Consider the following 23,511-nt stretch of genomic DNA (forward strand, 5'->3'; position numbering starts at 1 on the left):
ACTGGCTTTTATCCAAAGCAACATACAAAGAAAGAACATCAGAAAAGCAGGGATAAGTGAATAGTTCAGTTCTTTACTTTTTGCACCTTAAATTTTCAAACCTATCTGGCTATCTCGCCAAATCTGCACAAATGGTGCTTTGTTTCTGAGTCGTTTCCATTGGACGGGTAAATTACGTAACTTTGGCGCCTTTGAGTCATTCTTTCCCTTTAAATTGAACATAAAACGTAACAACGTAAACATAAAGCTTTTGCGCGCGCGGGAGACAGTCGCCCCGTATTATGTCCAATCCGCGCATACTTTACAATTGTGCCGCATCCGCCCTTTCGTTTCATTGGTCGAATCCAGCTACAGTCCCGCTCTGGACTGGTGTCCAACGTTGCTATTTGTCAATCTTGGTTGTCAATCCAGAAGAGCGCGCTGTGGAGTTTCAAACCTCATTGGATAAAACGTCCTAACCAACTATGTTCAGAGCCTGGACATTGGTTACTGTAGTTACCCCGTTTGGGACTTTCCTCTCCTTTGGATCATATTATAGGTCATTTCCCACCCATGTGGTAAGCGCGTTTAATATCCTCTCAACTGATTTGTTAAATAAACCGCCCAGGCGCGCTTTGCAACGCGGGAAAGACTTTGAGAAAGCGCACACTGTAGGAAAGCTGCACTGTCAGTAAGAACGGCGCACACAAGCTTGTAACTACATAACGAATGTAGTCTAACGTTCTACTGTCTTTTGGGAATTGTAGCGCAGTTTTTATCAAGTTAGAAATGAATATTTTTACTCCAGATTGAATTGGACTAATTTTCGGAATTGTTTCCGTTCGCTGGATTTGTAAGACTTTTTTCGCAACTCTAAAACGGTTGACTAGAAGACATGACTGCATCTATGGCGTATGATTAACAGTAAGGGGGATCTTTGGCTCTTTCGGATTTTAAAGCTTCTCAGAGCTATTTGACAATTCAACGATGGCTGAGAACAAGCAACCGCAGGTTATTTTTTGCAACGATTCTCCTAAAAGGGTTTTGGTGTCTGTCATCAAAACCACTCCGATGAAACCGAGGAAGAGCGAGTCGTTAATTCCGACCAGCCCCGGGTTCAGTGACTTCATGGTGTACCCGTGGAAGTGGGGAGAGAATGCACACAACGTGACCCTCAGCCCCGGATCCGTGAACGGGGCAGACTCACCGACTGGAACCAACACCGCGAGCGAGGCTGAACTGGCGGCTTTGCCGGATGCCTTGAAGGTGGGTTTGTGGAGTTGTGACTGCGGGGAATAATGTTATAAGCAACGAGAAGGGCAGCTGCCAGACTGTTAGTTGTGCATGACTCACTTCTGTTCACGGTAGTAGCTTTAGGTAGCTTAGAAGGGATATTTTTCACTGTAACCACGTTATACATCACTGCTACACGATGATGCAACTGGAGGTAACACATCTGCCTATTCTGCCCCAAAAAGTGTAACCTATTATTACGATAGGCGACGTCAAGACTTTGAATGAAACGTTTAAGCAAGCATTCAAAAGTGCTTCATGAAAACGCCCGCGCTTATGGGTGTGACATGATGGTTTTTAAACCCCAGCTACTTCCTACTGTAGCAGCTGCTCCTTAGTCGCGCGCCAAAAATCCAACCGGATGTGCATAAAATGAATGAATGTGTTCGTGAGGGTGACCTGCTCTTAACCGAAACCGCGAGCAGTTCAATGAAGCACGTGGTGTAGTCCATGTTAAGTAAGAAATTATTGATACGTTTGCATGTAACAGTAATATATCTTAACATGTGCAGGTCCACCTACATTTAATCTCAAATTGCTGTAATGGCAACATCGTTTTGCTTTTAAATACTGTGGCTCATAAATGCTCATACGCTTATAAGATATGATTAAAGTATGGATCTGAAGCAAAGTTCCATGATACCTGTGTGTGACCTGTGTTTCCTGTTTGTGACCTGTGTGTCTCCTGTGTGTGACCTGTGTGTTTCCTGTGTGTGACCTGTGTGTCTCCTGTGTGTGACCTGTGTGTTTCCTGTGTGTCTCCTGTGTGTGACCTGTGTGTTTCCTGTGTGTTTCCTGTGTGTTTCCTGTGTGTCTCCTGTGTGTGACCTGTGTGTCTCCTGTGTGTGACCTGTGTGTTTCCTGTGTGTTTCCTGTTTGTGACCTGTGTGTTTCCTGTGTGTCTCCTGTGTGTTTCCTGTGTGTTTCCTGTGTGTCTCCTGTGTGTCTCCTGTGTGTCTCCTGTGTGTGACCTGTGTGTCTCCTGTGTGTCTCCTGTTTGAGCAGGACGGGAGCCGGCGAGGACGCCCGCGGGCTGAGACCGTCCGGGAGCTCATCAACGAGGGAGAGACGTCGTCCAGCCGCATCCGCTGCAGTATCTGCCACCGAGTGTTTCCCAGGGAGAAGAGCTTACAGGCCCACAAGAGGACTCACACAGGTGGGGGAGAGGACTCACACAGGTGGGGGAGAGGACTCACACAGGTGGGGGAGAGGACTCACACAGGTGGGGGAGAGGACTCACACAGGTGGGGGAGAGGAGAGGGAGAGGAGGGGGTGAGGAGAGGGAGAGGAGGGAGGAACATCAGGACCAGCTGTAATAGAGTGTTTCCAGTGTGTTAGAGTGTTTCCAGTGTGTTAGTGTTTCCAGTGTGTTAGTGTTTCCAGTGTGTAATAGTGTTTCCAGTGTGTAATAGTGTTTCCAGTGTGTTAGTGTTTCCAGTGTGTTAGTGTTTCCAGTGTGTTAAAGTGTTTACAGTGTGTTAGTGTTTCCAGTGTGTTAAAGTGTTTCCAGTGTGTAATAGTGTTTCCAGTGTGTTAGTGTTTCCAGTGTGTTAAAGTGTTTACAGTGTGTTAAAGTGTTTACAGTGTGTTAGAGTGTTTACAGTGTGTTGTGTGTGACCAGGAGAGAGGCCCTACTTGTGTGACTACCCAGAGTGTGGGAAGGCCTTCGTCCAGAGCGGCCAGCTGAAGACCCACCAGAGGCTGCACACGGGAGAGAAGCCCTTCATCTGCTCTGAGAAGGGTGAACGCACACAACCACAAAACACACAACCACAATACACACAACCACAATACACACAAGCAAAATACGTCTTGGTTCTCCGGGAGAAGCTGACGGCCGCTCCTCTCTAACCCTGTCCTCTCTAACCCTGTCCTCTCTTACCCTGTCCTCTCTAACCCTGTCCTCTGTCCTCAGGCTGCGGGAGCCGCTTCACCCACGCTAACCGCCACTGTCCCAAGCACCCGTACTCCCGGCTGCGCAGACAGGAGCCCAGCGACGGCACCGGCAGGGCCCCAGCCGCCGACAACAAGGCTGTGGCAGAATGGCTGGCTAGGTGAGGGAGGGCGACTGGTGTGTGTGGAGGTGACTGCTGTGTGTGGTGACTCTAGTGTTTATCTGAGGGTGACTAGTGTGTATATGGGGGTGACTCTAGTGTTTATCTGGGGGTGACGCAGGTACTGGCAGACGCGAGAGCAGCGCGCCCCTGCGCCAGCCAGGGGTAAACCCCAGAGCGCAGGCAGCGTGGAGGACCAGGAGCAGAAGGACCCTCTGGACTTCCTGCAGTCTGACGAGGAGAACGGTGAGGAGGAGCCAGCGGAGGACGAGAAGACCAGCGGGGGGGGGGCTGCCAGGCGCCGTCTCCAAGAGCAACGGGAGCGTCTCCATGGCGCCCTGGCGCTCATTGAGCTGGCCAACAATCTGTCTCCTTAAAGCCCCGCCCACTTCCTGGTCAAGAGACCCCCCTCCCCCCAACCCTCCCCCCTTTGCCCCAGTGCATGCTGGGCGTTCTTAGATGCAAGTCTAGCGAGCGGCTTCCCCCAGCTGTTCTGAGCAGGAACACGCTACAGCACCTTACTCACCTCCAGTTCTCCTTACTAGGATGTTAGGATATGAAGAATGTCTTTTCTCACACCTGCCTTTTGAAGACAGCAAATGAGGATCAAATTCGGTTCAGTTTTGTTTGCACTTTGTTTGGTGAGCGAGTGATCTTCCTTGCGTTTGTGTGTGAGGGTGTGTGTTTTTATGATGGATGTATATATGGAGCTCAGAGAGACAGGGTGGACCCAGGGCACGATGGGGCGTATGTCCATAGTGTGACATGACGTCCTCGATTGTGCTTCCTTTGCTCCATGTGCTTTTGGGTTTGCGAACCAAGTATCACATCTGGTCACAGTGACGCGACTTCAGGCCCTGGTCTGTCTGAGAAGGAGTCTAGGAAGGAGAGGAAACCAGCGAGGGTGTACTTGGTGGACAATTGAGATGCAGCCGCTGTCACAGTGAGGAGAGGTTGTCATTGCAAGCCTAATCTGAAATACCCTTTCACCCTAACCTGAGATCACATAGCACTCAGCTCAACCCACACAACAACACCCAGACCAGTAGCTGTATAGTAACAGGTTGCCATCTCTTATATTAAAAGACTGCAGCCAGACTGCGATATCGCTCGTGACCTCCAGGGGGAGCACAAAAAGGGCGTTTCTCAGAAGCGTTTTGATTACGATATTTATTGCATCATGTTTGTTCTATTTGACACTGTTTTCATGAGGACTTTCAACATTTTAGGGTCTGATTCATATTTGTCTGGTTTGGTGTGACCATCTTATCTAACTTTCCTCAGTGTTAAACAACAGAACCAGTTTAACTCGTCATTAATTGCAGTTCCATTGTTTGACAAAGATAATCATAGGAACTAGAAGCTCATTAGTTCCTGCATGGGACAAAGTTTGATTCTATCCACCAGTTCAGTTGAAATAATTGTCCCATTACTTTTGACTCTGTGGGTTAAGCTTGCAATGGAACAGAAATGTCTTACTTGGATAGAAAAATGGCGCTTGTTTCTGCTGAAAGTAAGCTTTTTCCTTTCCTTTTGTATTTTTTGAAACACTACATATTTTAACATTGTTCGTAAGCATTTATATTAACTGGCCTATTGTTATTTGGAGGTTTTGTTGGGTTTTGGGAAAAAAACTTTGTACATCATGAATCTGTATATTGAATTGGCTAAACTCTTTAGTTATCCAGACTTCAGTGACCATTGTGCAAAAGTGGAAGATAATTAAATTGTTGATAATCGCAAAAACCAAATAATTAGTTATATAGGGTTATAATATTTGTATTATTACCCTAGAATTTTATATCAGTGTATTTCTAACCCTTTGTTTATTGTTAAATAAATATTTTTGGCCGATAATATATACCATGATGTATTAGACTAGGCTTCACATAATCTGAGCGCTGGAATTAATATTTCTAGATACTTATGAAATTCAGATTTCCCTCGCCCTGTATAGAGTCAGATGTGTGTTTGGCTTCGATAAGGAAAGTTCTCGCTTGCTCTGTAGAAGTAACATACACATATTCAGTTAAAATCCACAACTGTTGGTACTTACTGGTCTTCAATAAAAAACATTTATCAAGACCCTAAGAGCTTATTTCTCTCCTTTTTTTCATTCTTTTTGTCTGTGAAGTTCAATAATGTGAACAAAAATAACAAAATACAGACTACCTGGGCAGACTAAAAATCTCCCAGGACATGAACAGTCAGAGGAACAAACTGTTTTGATAAATGTCGCAAAGCAACAACTAAAACATCCCACAGTCACCCCAATATGGAGCAGTGTCATAAATATGTGTGTGAAGCACCAAGTCACAATATGTGAGGGACGACCAATCAAAGCACAGGATCGGGTGAGAACCAATCGGGTGTTTTGTAGATGGTATTTCTGGCCTTTCATTTGATAGGCAGACGGTCTGTAGAGGGTTGTGTGACGAGGACGTTGATTGGCTGGAGTTGGTTGGTGGCGGTGTGGTGGCTGCTGGGATGGTGAAAGGTCAGGTAGGCATAGACCAGCCCACCTGACATGCTGACAACACAGGAAACAGCTGCTCAGGTAACCAAATACAAACTACATCTCAAGTGTGGGCGGACAGTTTCACTCTAAACAGGCGGCTCCAGAGTTTCCTAAAGCAGAAGATAAGCGCTGACTTAGTTAAGTTCTCACCAGATGTTCAGCCCCAGGAAGTTAGTCCAGGAGAACAGGTAGTCTCCGCCTACGAACATGCCAATGTAGGCCACAGCTATGTTCTAGGGAGACACACCTGAACATGAGTCCTGTGTTTGTGTGAATTTGCATGTGCATATGCTCACACACTCCAGCACTCACTCTGTCACACATACACACTCACACACTCACTCACACGTACACTCTCTCACACACTCACTTTGATCGCTCCCACCACTGTGGTCGTCAGTGCTGAGTTGTAGTGGCTGCAGAGCACAATAGAGTACATCAGCACAAACCTGCAACAGAGACAACTATGAACCACTCATGAACCATGAACCACTCATGAACCACACAAAGGAAGGAAGCAGACAGGTCCTTACCCCATAAAACAAGACAACAGGAAGCAGAAGACAAATGTAGCTCTCAGCCAGTCGTCAAATGTGATGGCCTGGTCAACACAAAGACAATCATGCTGTCAGCTAGACACACACAGAGCTAACGGACAGTCAAGCTGACAGCTGGACACACACACACTGTCTGTGTGATTGTTTACCTTCTCAAGGTCCCCTGTAAAGGCGCTAGCCAAAAGAGTGGGGATGACGATGAGGATTGCGTTGTAAAACAGGACGCCATATTTCCCAAGACCCTTCACAGAAAACACATCATCATGTTGCCTTGAAGGCTAGACAGATTCTGTAAACCACATGATGCTATACTACATTGTAACTTGAACATTGGACCTTTTGACCTGCAGTCAAATGTTGTACCACTGAGCTACACCCTCGCTACCCCTGACCCCTGCTCTGACCCGACCCTGATTTCTTGCTGGGGGAGAAACGTACCTCAGTGCCCAGCTTCTTCTTGGTGTACACACCGCTGGCAGCGGTGAAGGCATCGTTCAGGAGGATGAAGGTGTAGGCTTCCACATCAAATGCCAGGTCAGAGCTACAGAAGAGAGGTTAAGGGGGTCAGGGGTCAGGACAGGGCTTAGTCTTATAGAAGATCTTGTACTGCCCATGGGTTAGGGGTCACACATCCTCAGACCACCTACAGACCTGGACAGGACTGCAGAGTTCTGATGTTCACTTACATTTACATTTAGTCATTTAGCAGATGCTCTTATCCAGAGCGACTTACAGTAAGTACAGGGACTTTCCCCATGCCCATACACAATAACAACACAATACAATAACAAAAGGTTTTTCTAGAAAAAGATCCAGACCCTGAAGGGCTGCATTCCTATGCTGGGTGTGTGTTTACCTGGCTGCTACCAGCGCTCCCAGCACGATGGTCACCACGCTGAGGATGAGGCTGCGAGGAAAGCTTTTCCTGAGTAGGAAAAACACATTCAGAATACACACACACACAGTTTACACACAAACACACAGTCACACACACACACACAGTTTACACACACACACTGTCTACACAGCCTGGCCGCTCTGCGCCCCAGAGGGGCTCCTGAACCTCAGAACCAGAGAACCACCAACCTCAGTACACTCGCCTCCATGACCATCGTCATCAATATGGTGAATTTCCTGAGCACGGTGAACATGGGTAAACTGCAGGAGATCGAAGTGAGTCAGCTTAATAATAATAACAACAAATTAGAAGCCAGTTCATCTAAAGTGATGTAAGAGGATCTGCAGTAAAATGCTCTCCCACTGAGTTGTAACCATTCCCATTATAAGCATTTTACCACATCAGTGTGATATATTTAGATTTGTGATGTGGCAAAGTTGATATATTAAGATTTGACCTGCAACTCCACAGGATAGGAAACTTGTCAGTAAAAGGATGATGTTTCGAGTCTCTGTGATACCTGAGTTTCTTGGTGCTCGCCAGCCCTGTGATGTGATTTCCAACATATAGAAGAGGAAGAGGGAAAATCTGTCAAATAAATCAAAATATATTTAGTTTCTAATACATGCCTTTCCAAAGTTACACCTACTATGCCGAAGCTTTTGTGTTGTGATAAGAATATTACAGTTTACATTTACATTTACGCATTTAGCAGATGCTTTTATCCAAAGCGACTTCCAAGAGAGTTTTACAAAAGTTCATAGGTCACTGATCATAGCCCCAAACATTGCGGGTAGCCAAAACATGAAGCATACATTGTGGAAACCAAATAAGTCCCAAATGGAAGAACAATAAGAGCATGTAGTTAGACAAGTTACAATTAAACAGCAAGAACCTCAAAAGTGCAAGAGTGTACCTGTGGAAAAAGCAAGCAACAATAATATGTTTCAGGGCGAGTACAATAATTTTAAGACAGTTACAACAACCCAACAAGAGCAACAAGTCTCTCAATGAGTCATTGTCATCCTGGAGGAAACTAATATCAGGTCCAGCCAATCATTCCTAAGTGCCGTTGTACTACAGTTGAATGAAAAACGACTTACTTTGATGAAAATACTTCTGTCAAAATCTTGGAATTTAACAAACTTGTTCTTTTTGGCAGCATACAGGATGAATATGGTGGTGAGCATCTAGGGAAACGTTGACATTGTTTAATTTCATAATTTACTTATTTATTATTATGTTCGATTTCATTTTACATTTGTGATGACGAACTGCCATTATCTAACAGGTGTGCGTCTCGATGGTAACATGTTTTACAGAGAACGCATGGCTCACCTGGCCAATCCCCAGAAACAGGTATGAAGGAAACCTACACACCAGAGTAGAGTACGTTACGGGGGTCAATGTGGGGTAGGTAGGCTACAAGGGATACGTATAGGATATAGCTAGAACATTCATTCAGCACATTTAACACCTACTTGAACGTTTACCGATCGACTGTACGGGTAATTGCGGATGCCTACAGTAGCCTAGAGCGCTTGTAATTAGTCAAGGGTTATTAATTTCTCACCTGAAATTTGTAAGAATAGTTTTGTTCACAACAGTGATAAGAAACGAACTGCCGGCGTAGAACGCAGCGGATACAAACTTCAAAATCCCGGAGTGTTCCGGTTCGAGAGTTGTCTTGAGAGACATGTTGATATTCTGAGAGGTTTTGAGTTAAAGAATTGCTTCCTGTTCAGTTTAGCTGTCGTGTACCTTATTCATAAGCCTCCATTGCCGTCTACTATGGGATTGTTTCAACAAAAAGAGTAGGCGGGTCTGTCCAGCTCCCAAGAGAGAGATTGCATAATTCTGACCGGTTGACGAAGTTTGTTATTAATCCAAACATGAACACTGTTTGATAAACTAGCCCACTTTATGTTAGGTCAAAATGATATGCCAAAAACGTACAACGTGGAACATTTAGATTGTAATCTATATTTTATAGATTATATCTATATTTTATAGATTATATATAATTAGTATATATTATTATTATTTATAATCTATAAAATATAGATTATAATCTATAAATCTATGGATTTCACGTTATTTATATAAAGTAGATTTTGTTTTGCGGAGGGAATTTATACTTTCATCAGTCAGGATGAACATGAAAACCTAAACATTCTCAAAATCTTGCATGCTACTACCTTCTCCACACGGGTGCGGCAGTGGATCGTTTCTGCTAATGGTACTGCTAAAAGCGTCTCGACATTTACATTTACCAGACGCTCTTATCCAGAACGAGTTACAGTAAGTACAAGGACATTCCCCCCGAGGTAAGTAGGGGAGTGCCTTAGCCAAGGACACAACTTCAATTTGCACGTCCGGGAATCGAACCTGCAACCTTCTGATTACTAGTCCGAGTCCCTAACCACTCAGCCACCTGACTCCTTGATTGGAAAGTGACTCCTATCCACTAATACTGTAATTTCTGTTATCTGTAAATTGGCTATATAATGAAGTCAGAAATCTTTAAAATGTAGCCTATAGTTACGGTCATTTATTTTTTATATTTTCATTTGATCTACATATAATACAAAATCCGGTCATTTTAAACTATCGGACCGACCTACACGATCATTACCTTTCATCTTTACTTTCTTCTATCTTTCATCATTCTATTTTTTCTGATGGATGATTGCTTGAAGGGTTGGTATTTGTAGTCACAAGTTTAAACCCTTTTGCCTCAAGTAAATCACAAATCAATCCTGTTCATCATCATGTCAGGTCGTAACTTACTTTTTTTTTTACATCCATCACAAGTCCCTCAAAGGACAGCAACATTCAGAGCATTTCTTTCCAGGTGGTGCTTCTTCCTGATAACACCTTCTGACTTTATCAGCTGCAGGCGCCTGAAGGCAGGTACAGGGTAGGGCAAAGGCTGATCCTATCGTTTGTTTTTGTTTTTACTGCTTGCTGGTAAATCAGAGTTTTGTGAAAGGTGTAATTACAGTGAGAAACTGAAAACCCAACAACTGGTTCACGTCCCCGACAAATACTTCGGCTCACGAGGACAGTAGTGAGATTGTTATTGTAACTTTTTTTTGATAGTGACAGTTGGAGAGAGAAAGGCAGGGAGGGAGATTGGATGACATGCAGGAAATTTCCCTGCATGGAATCGAACCAGGGCCCCTGTGGTAAGGCCTCGGCTCCACAAGCTAGTGAGCCCCAGAACTTGTTCAGCCTATTTGATTTGCTGATGTTACAGAATGACATTAGCAGGACACAAGTCTGGTTCCTGGACCCCCAGAGCTGATGAAGGAGACCCTCTCTCTGATGTGGCCTATCAGGTCACGTCTATCAGGTCACGTGACCCTCTCTCTGATGTGGCCTATCAGGTCACGTCTATCAGGTCACGTGACCCTCTCTCTGATGTGGCCTACCAGGTCACGTGACCCTCTCTCTGATGTGGCCTATCAGGTCACGTATATCAGGTCACGTGACCCTCTATCTGATGTGGCCTATCAGGGGTCAGTCTGTGTCTGCTCTTCCTCCATGGGTGTAGATGATTAACCCTCGTGCTGCCTTCGGGTCACATGACCCAAAGGTTCATAACGAACCATCGTTGTGTTTACCCAATTTTACCCAATACAAAAACAAATTAAAATAATTTTCTTTTAACCTTTGCAATGTGGGGGGTCTGAGACAGCCTAGCTGTTAAAAGAAAATGCTTCACTTTGTCTTTGTATGCGGTAAATTTGTCGCAATACGACGGTGGGTCACAATGACTGATGGGTCAGAATGACCCGAAGATAACACAAGGGTTAAGCTGGGGTGAGTTAGGCTTCACTTACTGTGCTTCATTCGTTGTAATTTGTTTTAATCAACTTTAATTTGTTTGATAAGTATCTTTGCATAGTACAGAGTGAACACAGTAACGGTTGACTACATTGCATACACATCCATTTTGAAATACCAACATATTATGGTGAAGGACAGTATAAATGACAACACCACATAAAGACGGTATAAGTTCAGTGTAAAGACAGTTTAAGTAACAAAGTTCTGAGACCGCTCTCCTCTCTAGTTCCTCCTCTTCTGTTTGCGAGGCTTCCGTTTCTTCCTCAGGTCCACCAGCCTCTTCCACACACTCAGTGGAGCGCAGACCTTCTTACGGCCCAGGTACAAGCTGTGGACCACCAAGAAGAACACGTCACCAGATCACCCAGTTGGCTTCATCCCATCCCATAAAACAGGTGTCCTTCCGGTTCCTAACACGACAGATCCTGTGTTCTACTGCTGTGCTGAGCAGGACAGAGACAGTATCACAGTGACTGCTGTGCTTCGCAGGACAGAGACAGTATCACAGTGACTGCTGTGCTGCGCAGGACAGAGACAGTATCACAGTGACTGCTGTGCTGAGCAGGACAGAGACAGTATCACAGTGACTGCTGTGCTGAGCAGGACAGAGACAGTATCACAGTGACTGCTGTGCTGAGCAGGACAGAGACAGTATCACAGTGACTGCTGTGCTGCGCAGGAGAGAGACAGTATCACAGTGACTGCTGTGCTGCGCAGGACAGAGACGGTATCGCTGTGCTGCGCAGGACAGAGACGGTATCACAGTGACTGCTGTGCTGCGCAGGACAGAGACAGTATCACAGTGACTGCTGTGCTGCGCAGGACAGAGACAGTATCACAGTGACTGCTGTGCTGAGCAGGACAGAGACAGTATCACAGTGACTGCTGTGCTGCGCAGGACAGAGACAGTATCACAGTGACTGCTGTGCTGAGCAGGACAGAGACAGTATCACAGTGACTGCTGTGCTGCGCAGGACAGAGACAGTATCACAGTGACTGCTGTGCTGAGCAGGACAGAGACGGTATCACAGTGAAGCAGCCAGCATCACTCACATCAGAGCCTTGATCTGGCAGATTCCATCATCCTGCTGTGCCGTCTGCTTCACTCTCTTCAGCATCTTGTTAGAAATGTTCCTGGAGACCGTCACGCAACACTTAGGAATGGCAGCTGCAACCAACAAGCACGTTTGAAGGGTTTTGTGTTTTTAATAAATAGCCACTTTATGTTTATAGCAAAGCAATGTTTTATACCATGAGATGTTTGAGTTGCCCAACTTACAACTTCTCTAAACAAAGCTTGAGACTGACTCACATACCGACTGTAACAGTCAAACATGCTGAGACAGATTTTTTTAATTGAATGTCTGGATTACCAAAGTTATAGATCAACCGGAACAGCCAGTCAGTCACACAGGAATTTCAATGCCCACAGTCACACACACACACACGCACATGCACGCACACATGCATTAAAGAAAGCATGTCGATTAGGACATTCAAGGATATCAAATATATCTCATAAATAAAACTATGGAAAGTCTTAATACACTAGATTTGTGTACAGCATTTTCGATCTTTCTCTTCTTATAAAACGGTCTACGTAACTTTAACAATCCACTAACTTGTTAACGAGCAGGTGGTGGATTGAGCTGTTTTAGCTCTCGCTCTTAGCACACAGTTCTTCTGACATGTTCAGTAACTGATGTTTGAGACTTCAAGACGTTTCACTAAACTTTCTCGCACAACTTGAAACACACAGTCCCACTCACACACACACAGTCCCACTCACACAGTCCCACGCACATTCACACACACACATGCACAGGCTCAGGTTCTTACCCTGTGTGGAGATGAGCAGAGCACACAGGCAGAGCACCAGCAGCACCATTTTCAGCTCCATGGTGACGACCAGCGTGATCCAGCAAGACACTCTCACGCTTAAATACCTCCACACACACACCTCCCTTCAAGCCCTCTAACACACACTCACACATGCTCCTTCAAGCACTCTCACACACACTCACACATGCTCCTTCAAGCATTCTCACACACATACCATCATTTGTGTCTCTCACGCACAGCTGTTATACCGTCCATGCATCAGTGCAAAGTTATTAGGGTAAAGAATAAACTTCTTGTTGGTGTGTGAGACATTGTTGACTCAACCTTTCCTAGCCTAATCCCATCTTATCTACGGAAGAAACAGGTCTTGACAGTTTAAATAAGTAAACAACACTTGTTTCATTTATATCAGTGCTCATCATGCAGTGTGCATTATCAGATAAAAGGTTTTTAGTTTTTTATACATTTTCTTTTTCTTGGCTTTGTTGGACAGAGACTGTTTGAAAAGACAGCTTCACTTCATTAAGGAGGCTTTTGGTACATGTTTTAACTTATCACGGTTGGTTTGGGGTTTGGCACGGTTTCCCCTCTAACTTGATCATCACAGAGAAGAGATGATCTTGGCACTACATCTTAAGAGCTGCTGGTTTTACACACTGATTAGTCACAGCTACAGTCATGACACACGACCACAGAAAACACACTATCTGTCTCTCACATACAGACGTTATTAGGCAATCGTAAAACCGTGCATACGAGAATACGCAGAAAAAACGATAAGTATTGAGTTTGGTTGGCAGTGACGTCTTTTATTATTGTCGAGGCTCCTGTTCTCTATCGTACAACCAAACCACAACCTTACAGAAGCTTGACAGTTTTCCAAAGTTTCACTTACCATTCACAAAGACTGTGCAAACCCAGTCAGTACCTATACTATAGACCTCAGTGATGACATCTTTAACATCAATGTCAATTCAAGGAGAAAAATCATCATACAACAGATGTACATATTGTTTTAGGCATATTTCTATAAATGTGGCAACTGTTCATATAGTCTGGCTTCATAAAACCGTATCCTATACAGAAAAGTAGCCATATTTACAGGGTTAGGGTTCCAATACTTCTATAACTGTTCATGTCTTATCATGTGGATCTTTTTTTAAATCTAAATAATACTTGTGTTCCATTCTCCACACTGACAGCAGAGACGAGAGGGTGGCTGGTCTGGGTCGAGGGGCAGGCTTTACCAGGGAGCGCGTCAGTATGCACTGCCCCCCCTGGTGGAGAGATGCAGCAGGCGCACGAGCAGCTGTCCCGGTGAGGAAGAGGAGGGGGGAAGTCCACTCCCCGTCACGCAGTCTGCATCCACTACACAGCTCTCTGACAGCACGTAGAGAACACAGGGAAATAAAGATTCTAATCACATCCTTGTAGTTATAGATTCTAATCACATCCTTGTAGTTATAGATTCTAATCACACTCACTGAAGATCCACTTTCGCACACACACGTGCATAACTCACATCATGTCAGTGTGTTTAAACACCTGAATTCAGACATTACTCAAGTCACCTAAACACACGCACACACCCACCCACACCAAACCCCCCCGGAGAGTGTTTGGTACCTGAGTCGCAGCAGACTCCCAGGGCAGCGCAGCGCCCCTCCTGGGGGCCACAGGGTCTCCCTCCCGGCTGGCAGGGGCTGGGCAGCAGGTCCTCCTCCAGGCACACCTGTGTCTCAGGGGAGCCCAGCCAGCAGCCCTGCCCCTCAGCACAGCAGATCCTGGGGCCCAGGCAGCGGCCCCGGGCCCCCGGCCCACAGGACAGACACTGCAGGGGACACAGGACACCGTCACACACCACCCAGCTAACATGCCCCCCCCTCTCCCACCACACACACTTTATCAATAAAATTATGTTTAACTGTGTTAATGTAATTTTGGGGAGTTTTACAAGCAATGTTACAGAGGACTTCACAGATGCATACAGAACTGCACCAAAACCATCCTAAACCCTCAAGCAAGACAAGGACAAACTCTTAAGAAAAAAAAAAACAGCTCAAGACTGTCTCAAAACAGCAAGAAATCTAAGCAGGATCCACAGAAGGGGTTAGCTTGGCCATGTTCAACACGTTACTGATTCTTTAGAGTATAGCTGAGATGTTATTATAGATGCAGTGTGCCTAGTTAATAAGATGTTCTTTTCCACCGTGCTTGCAAGCTGAGATGTGCTTCCTTCACTCTGAAATACTGCTAGAACTCTGCACTTCAGATCCTTGATCATTATCTTCCCATATTCACAATTCTGTCAGTTTGGAAAAGTGGCATATTTTATCAGGACATACAAATAAGTACTAAATGTTTAAAGACAATGTTTCAAATCTTAACTATATGAGACGAGATGAAGGTGAAGACTCATGGACTGCATTTATACAATCATATTAATATATTCGGTCAGTTAAAAAATATATTTTTTAATTAATCTATGAACCAGTAACCAAGAACCAAATGAAAACTTAACCACGACAAAAAAAAATTAAGTAGGCAGAACGAATATGTATCCAATAAACGCATACCTGTCTGATGCGCGTGTCTTGGAGAGCTCGTTTCCCGCCTCGAGGACAGTTCTGGATGTAGCACGCTGAGGAGAGCGCGAGGAGACCAAGGACGCACAGAGGGAGTGCGCAGCGCGGCATGGTGACAGCAGTGGATAGATAGCGGAAGGATCACACCTGTTGTCCACTTGGCTGACACACGAGACTGACAACTGCCTGTGCAGAGCCCGTACTTATACTGGGGTCGGTTTATTTGACGTCAGTGTTGTCACACAACCTGTGCCCCCACTTCCACACACGTACCCACAAAGGTTTTTAAAATGTATTTATATCCCCCATTCAGTTTTGCTTTTTCATAATTAATGATGATCAAACAAAGAATGTCAACTAATAGGATACAGAATCACTGCCATAGAAATCTACAGACTTCAAATGATGAAAAATAAGGCGGAGAAAGAGGGAGAGCAAAGGGAGGCAAGAGGTTGCCCTCGTGTCTGTCCCTGCATCTGATAAACTCATCTAATTGGTCACTGCTACAAAACAGATTACCTGGAAATATGTGTACCTTATTCAAGGCTGCACCACTACAATGTAGTCTAATGTTTATGGCTTATTCATGGCTTGCTTCAAGGCAAAGAAACACAATGTCTTCCGAAAAAAAACAAGTGACAATTTGACCTACTGATCACAATCCACATGGGATTAAAATTAAATATCAAATAAATAAATTGTGCATAAATAAAACGATAATTTTAAGATCTCACATAGGAATATTCTACTGGTGTGTCAAATTGAGTTACATTTTTAATTCTAATGTAAATTGGCATTTCAATTAGCCTACTATGTTCCAAACAATCTTCTTGTGAGCTAGGCTACTTGTGTTCCAGGAATTAACGATGATTAGTGGTTGATTAACTTGTAGAGAACCAAATTAAGCCGTTTGAAAAAGAACCACGAAATGACATGTGCCATAACCTCGACAATGTGAGGGCTGTGTTTTTGATTGTTCTCTGAAAGTCATTAGAGGCAGATCCTACCGGCAAGTTAACGGCATCCAAATCCAGTGGAGGGTTGTGTTATAGTGAAGGTCACTCACTAGTACAAGCTAGGCCATGACTACCACCACGCACTCACTAGTACAAGCTAGGCCATGACTACCACCACGCACTCACTAGTACAAGCTAGGCCATGACTACCACCACGCACTCACTAGTACAAGCTAGGCCATGACTACCACCACACACTCACTAGTACAAGCTAGGCCATGACTACCACCACGCACTCACTAGTACAAGCTAGGCCATGACTACCACCACACACTCACTAGTACAAGCTAGGCCATGACTACCACCACGCACTCACTAGTACAAGCTAGGCCATGACTACCACTGAGCACTCACTAGTACAAGCTAGGCCATGACTACCACTGAGCACTGAGGTTTATTTCCATAACCTGCATCTCTACCAGGCATATATAGTTGCTTTGTTGGGCTTAATAAAAAACGAAAACAGGAAATATGCAATTATAGCTGACACAACTCAGACACGCCAAACTGACGACTACCTTCAATCAGCATTGAATATCTGGAATATAGTAAAGGAACTGAAGCGTTACATAGATGGACAGAGAGAGGAGGAAGAGAGAAGTGAGGCAGAGGAAGAGAGCAGAGGTGTTTGGCAGCAGGTGCAAAGATAGAGGACGGAGGCCATGTTTGGTTGTTTAGCCATCTTTCTGATCAAGAGCCTTGGGGCTGAACACTGTTTCCTGTTCAGCTCTCCCTCCTGTTCTCTTCTCTGTGTCTCCCTTTCTCTCCTCACAACCCTTCAGTCCAACACTGTTCATACCCAAGGTTACAGCCTTTGCCTTTACCGCCACGCAACTTGAGAGAGAGAGAGTAGGAGAGAAGGAGTCAGGAGATAAAGAAACAGTAGAGATTGGAAAGGAAAGAGAGAATGGAAGAGCCTTCAGGAGAGTCTGGCGATGTCCACATTGTACATCATGTGATTTGACATCTTGCATTTTTAGCTCAAAGCATGTTTAATGATGCCGGCGAATGATCATTCAGACCCAGCCCAGTTCTTTCTCAGGTACAGTACGATCAGAGGGTCATCACTTGTCACTCAGTCAATCAATATACCCCCCCTCGTCAGGGGTCAAGGGTCAGAGGGTTCAGTTTACAGGTTTACCTCCAGCACGCAGCCGATCAGTGATGAACACGTGTGATGTCACTGGAGGGGGCGGGGCTTTGGCAGACAGGACACAGGAAGTGCTTCGGCATTTCTGAGGCGACCGACGAACTTGGTGGGCGGGATTTCCTGTGCAGGCAGGGGCGGCAGAGGAAGTGGGTGCAGGGCAGCCGGTAGGCGGGGGTGCAGGAGTAGGCGGACAGAGAGCAGGAACACACCGCACACCTGTGTTCACCTGGCCTGTGTTCACCTGGCCTGTGTTCACCTGGGGAAAGACAAGACATCTGGTCTCAAACCTACATTTCAATTCTCGCTTCAAGTGGTCGCAGGCTGCCTTGTCTCTCTGGATAAAAGCGATGCTAAATAAAACATGTTTTCATTTACATCTGATTAATTTAGAATACTTTTTTATCCAAAGTGGCGTATTAATGGTGCATATTGAAAGTATAGCAGAAGTTAACTAACACATTTAAATAATAATAAAACAAAAATAAATGAACACAAGTTACAGGTGAAGCTGTGATGTGGTGAGGCTGAGATAGTGAAGCTGTTCTGGACCAGCCCTAGTGTGAGGACATGACTGTGAAGCTTGTTGATTGTGAAGGTCTGGTGAGTGTGTCTGATGCAGAAAGGACAGCGTTGCTGTATGAAGTCAGACATAGATCACAGCCCTGCAGTGGAGGAGAAAGTAATGTCTGCTAGCCGGAGGAGGACCGACGACCATCATCGACCCTCATCCTCACCTTCCACTAAGGGCACAGCTGCTTCCCCTTCAGCCTCGACACACTTACCCCCTCCCTCCAGCCTCTCCTGCCCCCTCCTACCATACACCCACCCCCATCCCAGCCTCCACACACTCACCCCCTCCCTCCAGCCTCTCCTGCCCCCTCCTACCATACACCCACCCCCATCCCAGCCTCCACACACACAACCCAACTCCCCTACCCTACCTGGGGTTGTGATGGTGTGGGAGGCTGACGAGGTGAAGGAGGGCCGGCCTCTTGTGATGGTGTGGGAGGCTGACGAGGTGAAGGAGGGCCGGCCTCTCAAGGCTGAGAGGAGCGCCTGGTCCAGGCTGGAACACAGACGCTGTTCATGGGAGCTACAGGGACCTGGAACACACACACAGGTGAACACACACACAGGTGAACACACACACAGGTGAACACACACACACGTGAACACACACACAGGTGAACACACACACAGGTGAACACACACACACGTGAACACACACACAGGTGAACACACACACAGGTGAACACACACACACGTGAACACACACACAGGTGAACACACACACACGTGAACACACACACACGTGAACACACACACACTTGAACACACACACAGGTGAACACACACACAGGTGAACACACACACAGGTGAACACACACACACGTGAACACACACACACGTGAACACACACACAGGTGAACACACACACAGGTGAACACACACACAGGTGAACACACACACACGTGAACACACACACACGTGAACACACACACAGGTGAACACACACACAGGTGAACACACACACACAGGTGAACACACACACAGGTGAACACACACACACGTGAACACACACACACAGGTGAACACACACACACGTGAACACACACACAGGTGAACACACACACAGGTGAACACACACACACGTGAACACACACACAGGTGAACACACACACAGGTGAACACACACACACGTGAACACACACACACGTGAACACACACACACAGGTGAACACACACACACGTGAACACACACACACAGGTGAACACACACACACGTGAACACACACACAGGTGAACACACACACAGGTGAACACACACACAGGTGAACACACACACACGTGAACACACACACACAGGTGAACACACACACAGGTGAACACACACACACGTGAACACACACACAGGTGAACACACACACAGGTGAACACACACACAGGTGAACACACACACAGGTGAACACACACACACGTGAACACACACACAGGTGAACACACACACACGTGAACACACACACACGTGAACACACACACAGGTGAACACACACACAGGTGAACACACACACAGGTGAACACACACACACGTGAACACACACACACGTGAACACACACACACGTGAACACACACACAGGTGAACACACACACAGGTGAACACACACACACACGTGAACACACACACACGTGAACACACACACAGGTGAACACACAGCTCATTATGTTGTGTAGAGGGTTAGGGTTAGACATCCTCTCCTAACTCACCAGCCTCCCCATCTGTTCTGGCTCGCTTGGAGCTGGGCTCTTCTGAGTCCGGACCAGCCGGGCTGGGGTCACCACCCAGGGATTGCTTCGTACCCAGCCCCAGATCAGGTCCCCGAGCCTCCCCATGCCACGGTGCGTGGAGGTCTGGTCTGTCGGCACGCCCATTCTCCCTCCTGGCAGCTCTGGTTCCAGCAGAAGGGGGCTCCTGTCTCCTGGTGTCCCTGTCCCCACACAGTGCCCCCAGGAGGCTGGAGGATGCGTTACCATTGCAGGGGTGAAGTTTGATCTCTTCCTCCTTCTCCCCCTCCTTCCCCCTCTCGTCCCCCCTCACAGCTACCAGTCTCGAGGTGTGGGGTGTCCCCCCATCCTCCTGCCTCCCCAGCACTCCCTCCCTGACTCCTGATCCCCCACTGACCCCTAACCCCGGCTGAAGCAGGAAGCGGTCGATGCGGCTCTTCAGGTGTGGGTTGGGGAGGGGGCCTGCGTCCGGGGTGAAGGGCACGGCGGTGAAGGGGTCGTTGGGGGCACGACCCCAGGTGGCCTCCCTGCGCCTGTACTCCTCCAAGGTGGAGAGGTCGACTGACGCTCCGCTTGGCAGCAGCATGGGCAGCGCCATCACTTCCTGGGTCAGGGGGTCAAGGAACTCCTCTGGAACGTCTGGGAGGCTAAGTACAGTAGAGTAAAGCAGAGCAGAGAAGAGTACAGTAGAGACGAGTAGATTAAAGGAGAGGAGAGCAATGTACCACTGAGCTACACCTTCCCGCTCATACCTAGCTGGAGGTGTTGCTGTAGCTGGAGGTGAGGTAGAGGAGGTGCGAGGGGCGGAGTGTCCAGGCCCAGCTGGAGGTGGTCCCAGGCTGGCTGTGTGGGCCCTGTGCAGCCTCTCCACCTCCAGCGGGGGGCAGCAGCGAGCAGGGAGCCCCCACACTGCCAGAGCCTTCAGCCCCAGCGCCGAGGCAGCACCCCCAAACGCCACAGTGACGCGCAGCTGCCTGACCGCGCCCAGAGAGGCGGAGCTCCACAGCTGCTCCCGCCGGCAGCCGGCAGGGGGGGGCGGGGCCGACGAGGGGAAGGGGGGGCGTGGCTGGGAGAGGGGGTGGGAGAAGCAGACAGGGGGGTCGTCCCTCAGATCACAGCGGCCCACCAGCTTGAACTCGGCCTGGACGCTGTCTCTGTCGGTCTGGTGGTGGCCCTGGTCCTGACCCTCGCAGCCCCAGTGATGACCCTTGAACCAAGGATCCCTCCGGCCCTCCTGGCCCCGGTGCCGTCCCCCCCTGAGCCCAGACGCAGGGCCCTGCTGGGGGCAGCGTGGGCGGGGCGGTGGGAGGCTGGAGCTGGTGCTGATCTCCAGCCTCTTGCAGGCCTGTCCTCGGTCCATGGCCCAGGGCCACAGCTGCACATCCACCCTGCTCACCTCCACCTGCAGGCTGAACTGCAGCGTCACCTGGGGGCGGACACATGAGGGGGGCAGAGATGAGGCTGGTGAGGCCGGAAGGGGAACAGGAGATTCCTGCCCCAAAACAAACACCTGAGCTATCAGGTCATTTACAATAATCTACCTTTACTAACTAGGTTAGTATTGTCGTGTTTAATCTACCTTTACTAACTAGGTTAGTATTGTCGTGTTTAATCTACCTTTACTAACTAGGTTAGTATTGTCGTGTTTAATCTACCTTTACTAACTAGTTTAGTATTGTCGTGTTTTTGTCCAAATAGGATTTGACCCTGTGACCTCTTGATCTGCAGTCAGATGCTCCAACCACTGAGCTACACCTTATCCTAATAATAAGTGTGTGTTGATTAGAGTTTCATTGGTGCTGCTATGCTTGGTCAGGATAAAGTCCAGGTGCAGTGGGAACAGCTCACCTGCATTGGTGGACGCAGGAAGTATTCCAGCTTGAAGCCCCGCCTCCGCACGTCCGGGTCAGCTGACAGGAGGTTGGTGACATCATAGCTGTCTGCACACAGCTGGGGGGGGGGGGGGGAGGAGAGGAGGGAGGGAGGGAGGTGTTGGAGAGGCGATGAAGGGTGATGGAGGTGGAGGGGTGGGGGGGATGAAAGGTAGGAGGTGAAAGAAGATGAGATGAAGAACGGACTCAAGAACGAGCAGAAGCTCAGCACACAGGAAGAACACTGCGAGGTCAGCCATGACTCAACCTCCCACACAACCCTGTCCCTCTCCTCCCCCATCCCTCTCCTCCCCCATCCCTCCGTCCTCCCTCCAAAGCACTGCAGAGGACAGAACCATGGCCACAGTTGATAAAACAGGACAAAGGATGTGACAGTGACAAGGTCACAGTCAGAAGGTGAGAAATACCAACAACATGGAACTAAACTACAAATCACGACGAGCAGAAAGTTGATGATAGAAACTCAATACATCGCCGACACACACACGCACGCACACACACACACACACACACACACACACACACACACACACACACACACACACACACACACACACACACACACACACACACACACACACACACACACACACACACACACACACACACACACACACACACACACACACACACACACAGCTCAGAAAGATGACACTTGGGAACATAAAAACACGTATGTTGTTTCATACCTTGTTGCACTGTATGGTGGTTTGAAAATGAGGCAGGCACAGATTGACCACCATGATCTCTGTTATGCCCAATAAAAATAAAACATCAATTTAGTTACACGCAAAACACGAGACCTACGCAATCACTCATCTCACGATACTATATTCTCCAAAGCATACAATTCCTACATTCTTCAGTGCATACGATAAACATGGACACAATAGGTAGTATACCGTCCTTGAAATAGTAATGCTTTTAATAAGGTCTGAATCCACTTCACAGTGGAAGTGCCTCTTGACCTCCTAGGAATCCAGTTTAATCTTGCTAGCCCATTCAAGCGATGGTACCCTTCCTGGTATACTGGCTTCCATGGCTATAATATGGAGTTGGTGTCGTCATTTACTGTCTGAAAATATTATCTTTTATACTTTTAGGAGAGTTGTAACCTGCAAGCCAGCTTGCACAGGTGTCATTACTAAAGCTTGCTAGCTCAGTTAGCTTGCACTAGCTGTCTAGTGTTAGTCTAGCTGTTTTAAACGCCCACTTTGTTTAATCAGTGTCCGTTAGCTGTAATCTAAGAACTAGAACTCACCAGTTCAGTGTTGACAGTTAACGTCTTGCATCCTAAATTGATAAATGTTCACTTGCGCAAATTTGCTAGCTAAGTCTGGCTAATTTGCACAAGAAAACGTGAATAAACTAGAAAAGGGACAAACTTAACGCTGACCTTTTCTTTTGGCAGATTGCAACCAAAGTTTAAGAGGTGCATCATCGCCACCTACTGTTCGGGAGTGTGATGCCGGCGGCCTTAAACTAATCATGATAAATGCCTAAATCCTTCTCTAAACAGCAGTTCTCAAAAACCCGTTTCCTTAGGGAAGCGCTTTAACATCGCCACCTGGTGGATTACTGTGAGGACTGC

General features: G+C 46.9%; 4 protein-coding genes across 5 annotated transcripts; 1 reads left to right on the forward strand and 3 right to left on the reverse strand.

The window, feature by feature from the left end:
• Positions 1–28: 28 nt before the first annotated feature.
• On the forward strand, positions 29–4,943 carry znf367 (zinc finger protein 367). Its single transcript, XM_062454933.1, has 5 exons — positions 29–1,245; positions 2,278–2,428; positions 2,894–3,013; positions 3,188–3,326; positions 3,448–4,943. The coding sequence occupies exons 1-5, from the start codon at positions 967–969 to the stop codon at positions 3,701–3,703; spliced, it is 945 nt and encodes a 314-aa protein (XP_062310917.1). The 5' UTR covers positions 29–966; the 3' UTR covers positions 3,704–4,943.
• On the reverse strand, positions 4,775–9,133 carry slc35d2 (solute carrier family 35 member D2). Its single transcript, XM_062454932.1, has 12 exons — positions 8,873–9,133; positions 8,638–8,671; positions 8,403–8,489; positions 7,820–7,887; positions 7,488–7,559; positions 7,258–7,326; positions 6,840–6,942; positions 6,551–6,643; positions 6,378–6,445; positions 6,215–6,293; positions 5,995–6,077; positions 4,775–5,856 (listed from the first exon to the last, which is right to left on the reverse strand). The coding sequence occupies exons 1-12, from the start codon at positions 8,995–8,997 to the stop codon at positions 5,724–5,726; spliced, it is 1,014 nt and encodes a 337-aa protein (XP_062310916.1). The 5' UTR covers positions 8,998–9,133; the 3' UTR covers positions 4,775–5,723.
• A 2,024-nt stretch (positions 9,134–11,157) lies between these two features.
• ubox5 (U-box domain containing 5) lies at positions 11,158–23,332 on the reverse strand. The gene is made up of 9 exons (XM_062454040.1): positions 23,182–23,332; positions 22,610–22,668; positions 21,877–21,978; positions 20,781–21,454; positions 20,011–20,675; positions 18,686–18,847; positions 17,736–17,985; positions 12,205–12,319; positions 11,158–11,479 (listed from the first exon to the last, which is right to left on the reverse strand). The coding sequence occupies exons 2-7, from the start codon at positions 22,661–22,663 to the stop codon at positions 17,753–17,755; spliced, it is 1,890 nt and encodes a 629-aa protein (XP_062310024.1). The 5' UTR covers positions 22,664–22,668; positions 23,182–23,332; the 3' UTR covers positions 11,158–11,479; positions 12,205–12,319; positions 17,736–17,752.
• avp (arginine vasopressin) lies at positions 13,788–17,462 on the reverse strand. Of its 2 annotated transcripts, XM_062454433.1 has the most exons (4): positions 16,976–17,462; positions 15,570–16,919; positions 14,620–14,824; positions 13,788–14,373 (listed from the first exon to the last, which is right to left on the reverse strand). In XM_062454433.1, the coding sequence occupies exons 2-4, from the start codon at positions 15,687–15,689 to the stop codon at positions 14,252–14,254; spliced, it is 447 nt and encodes a 148-aa protein (XP_062310417.1). In that variant the 5' UTR covers positions 15,690–16,919; positions 16,976–17,462; the 3' UTR covers positions 13,788–14,251. The 2 variants fall into 2 exon arrangements, with proteins under 2 accessions (XP_062310417.1, XP_062310416.1); XM_062454432.1 differs by lacking the exon at positions 16,976–17,462 and having other exon boundaries at positions 15,570–16,950.
• Positions 23,333–23,511: the final 179 nt, after the last annotated feature.

The sequence above is a fragment of the Osmerus eperlanus genome, chromosome 28 (assembly GCF_963692335.1).
Source record: "Osmerus eperlanus chromosome 28, fOsmEpe2.1, whole genome shotgun sequence".
Classification (NCBI taxonomy): domain Eukaryota; kingdom Metazoa; phylum Chordata; class Actinopteri; order Osmeriformes; family Osmeridae; genus Osmerus; species Osmerus eperlanus.

Coding starts and splice junctions, on each gene's coding strand:
- znf367 (XM_062454933.1), top strand. CDS start 967: ATGGCTGAGAACAAGCAACCGCAGGTTATTTTTTGCAACGATTCTCCT. Junction 1,246..2,277: donor CTTTGCCGGATGCCTTGAAG/GTGGGTTTGTGG, acceptor CTGTTTGAGCAG/GACGGGAGCCGGCGAGGACG. Junction 2,429..2,893: donor CCACAAGAGGACTCACACAG/GTGGGGGAGAGG, acceptor GTGTGTGACCAG/GAGAGAGGCCCTACTTGTGT.
- slc35d2 (XM_062454932.1), bottom strand. CDS start 8,997: ATGTCTCTCAAGACAACTCTCGAACCGGAACACTCCGGGATTTTGAAG. Junction 8,672..8,872: donor ACTATTCTTACAAATTTCAG/GTGAGAAATTAA, acceptor TCTGGTGTGTAG/GTTTCCTTCATACCTGTTTC. Junction 7,888..8,402: donor ACAGAAGTATTTTCATCAAA/GTAAGTCGTTTT, acceptor TTTATTTGACAG/ATTTTCCCTCTTCCTCTTCT.
- avp (XM_062454433.1), bottom strand. CDS start 15,689: ATGCCGCGCTGCGCACTCCCTCTGTGCGTCCTTGGTCTCCTCGCGCTC. Junction 14,825..15,569: donor AAGACACGCGCATCAGACAG/GTATGCGTTTAT, acceptor TGTCCCCTGCAG/TGTCTGTCCTGTGGGCCGGG. Junction 14,374..14,619: donor GGGAGTCTGCTGCGACTCAG/GTACCAAACACT, acceptor ACGTGCTGTCAG/AGAGCTGTGTAGTGGATGCA.
- ubox5 (XM_062454040.1), bottom strand. CDS start 22,663: ATGGTGGTCAATCTGTGCCTGCCTCATTTTCAAACCACCATACAGTGC. Junction 20,676..20,780: donor ACAGCAACACCTCCAGCTAG/GTATGAGCGGGA, acceptor TACTGTACTTAG/CCTCCCAGACGTTCCAGAGG. Junction 17,986..18,685: donor CCACACCATCACAACCCCAG/GTAGGGTAGGGG, acceptor AACACAGGCCAG/GTGAACACAGGCCAGGTGAA.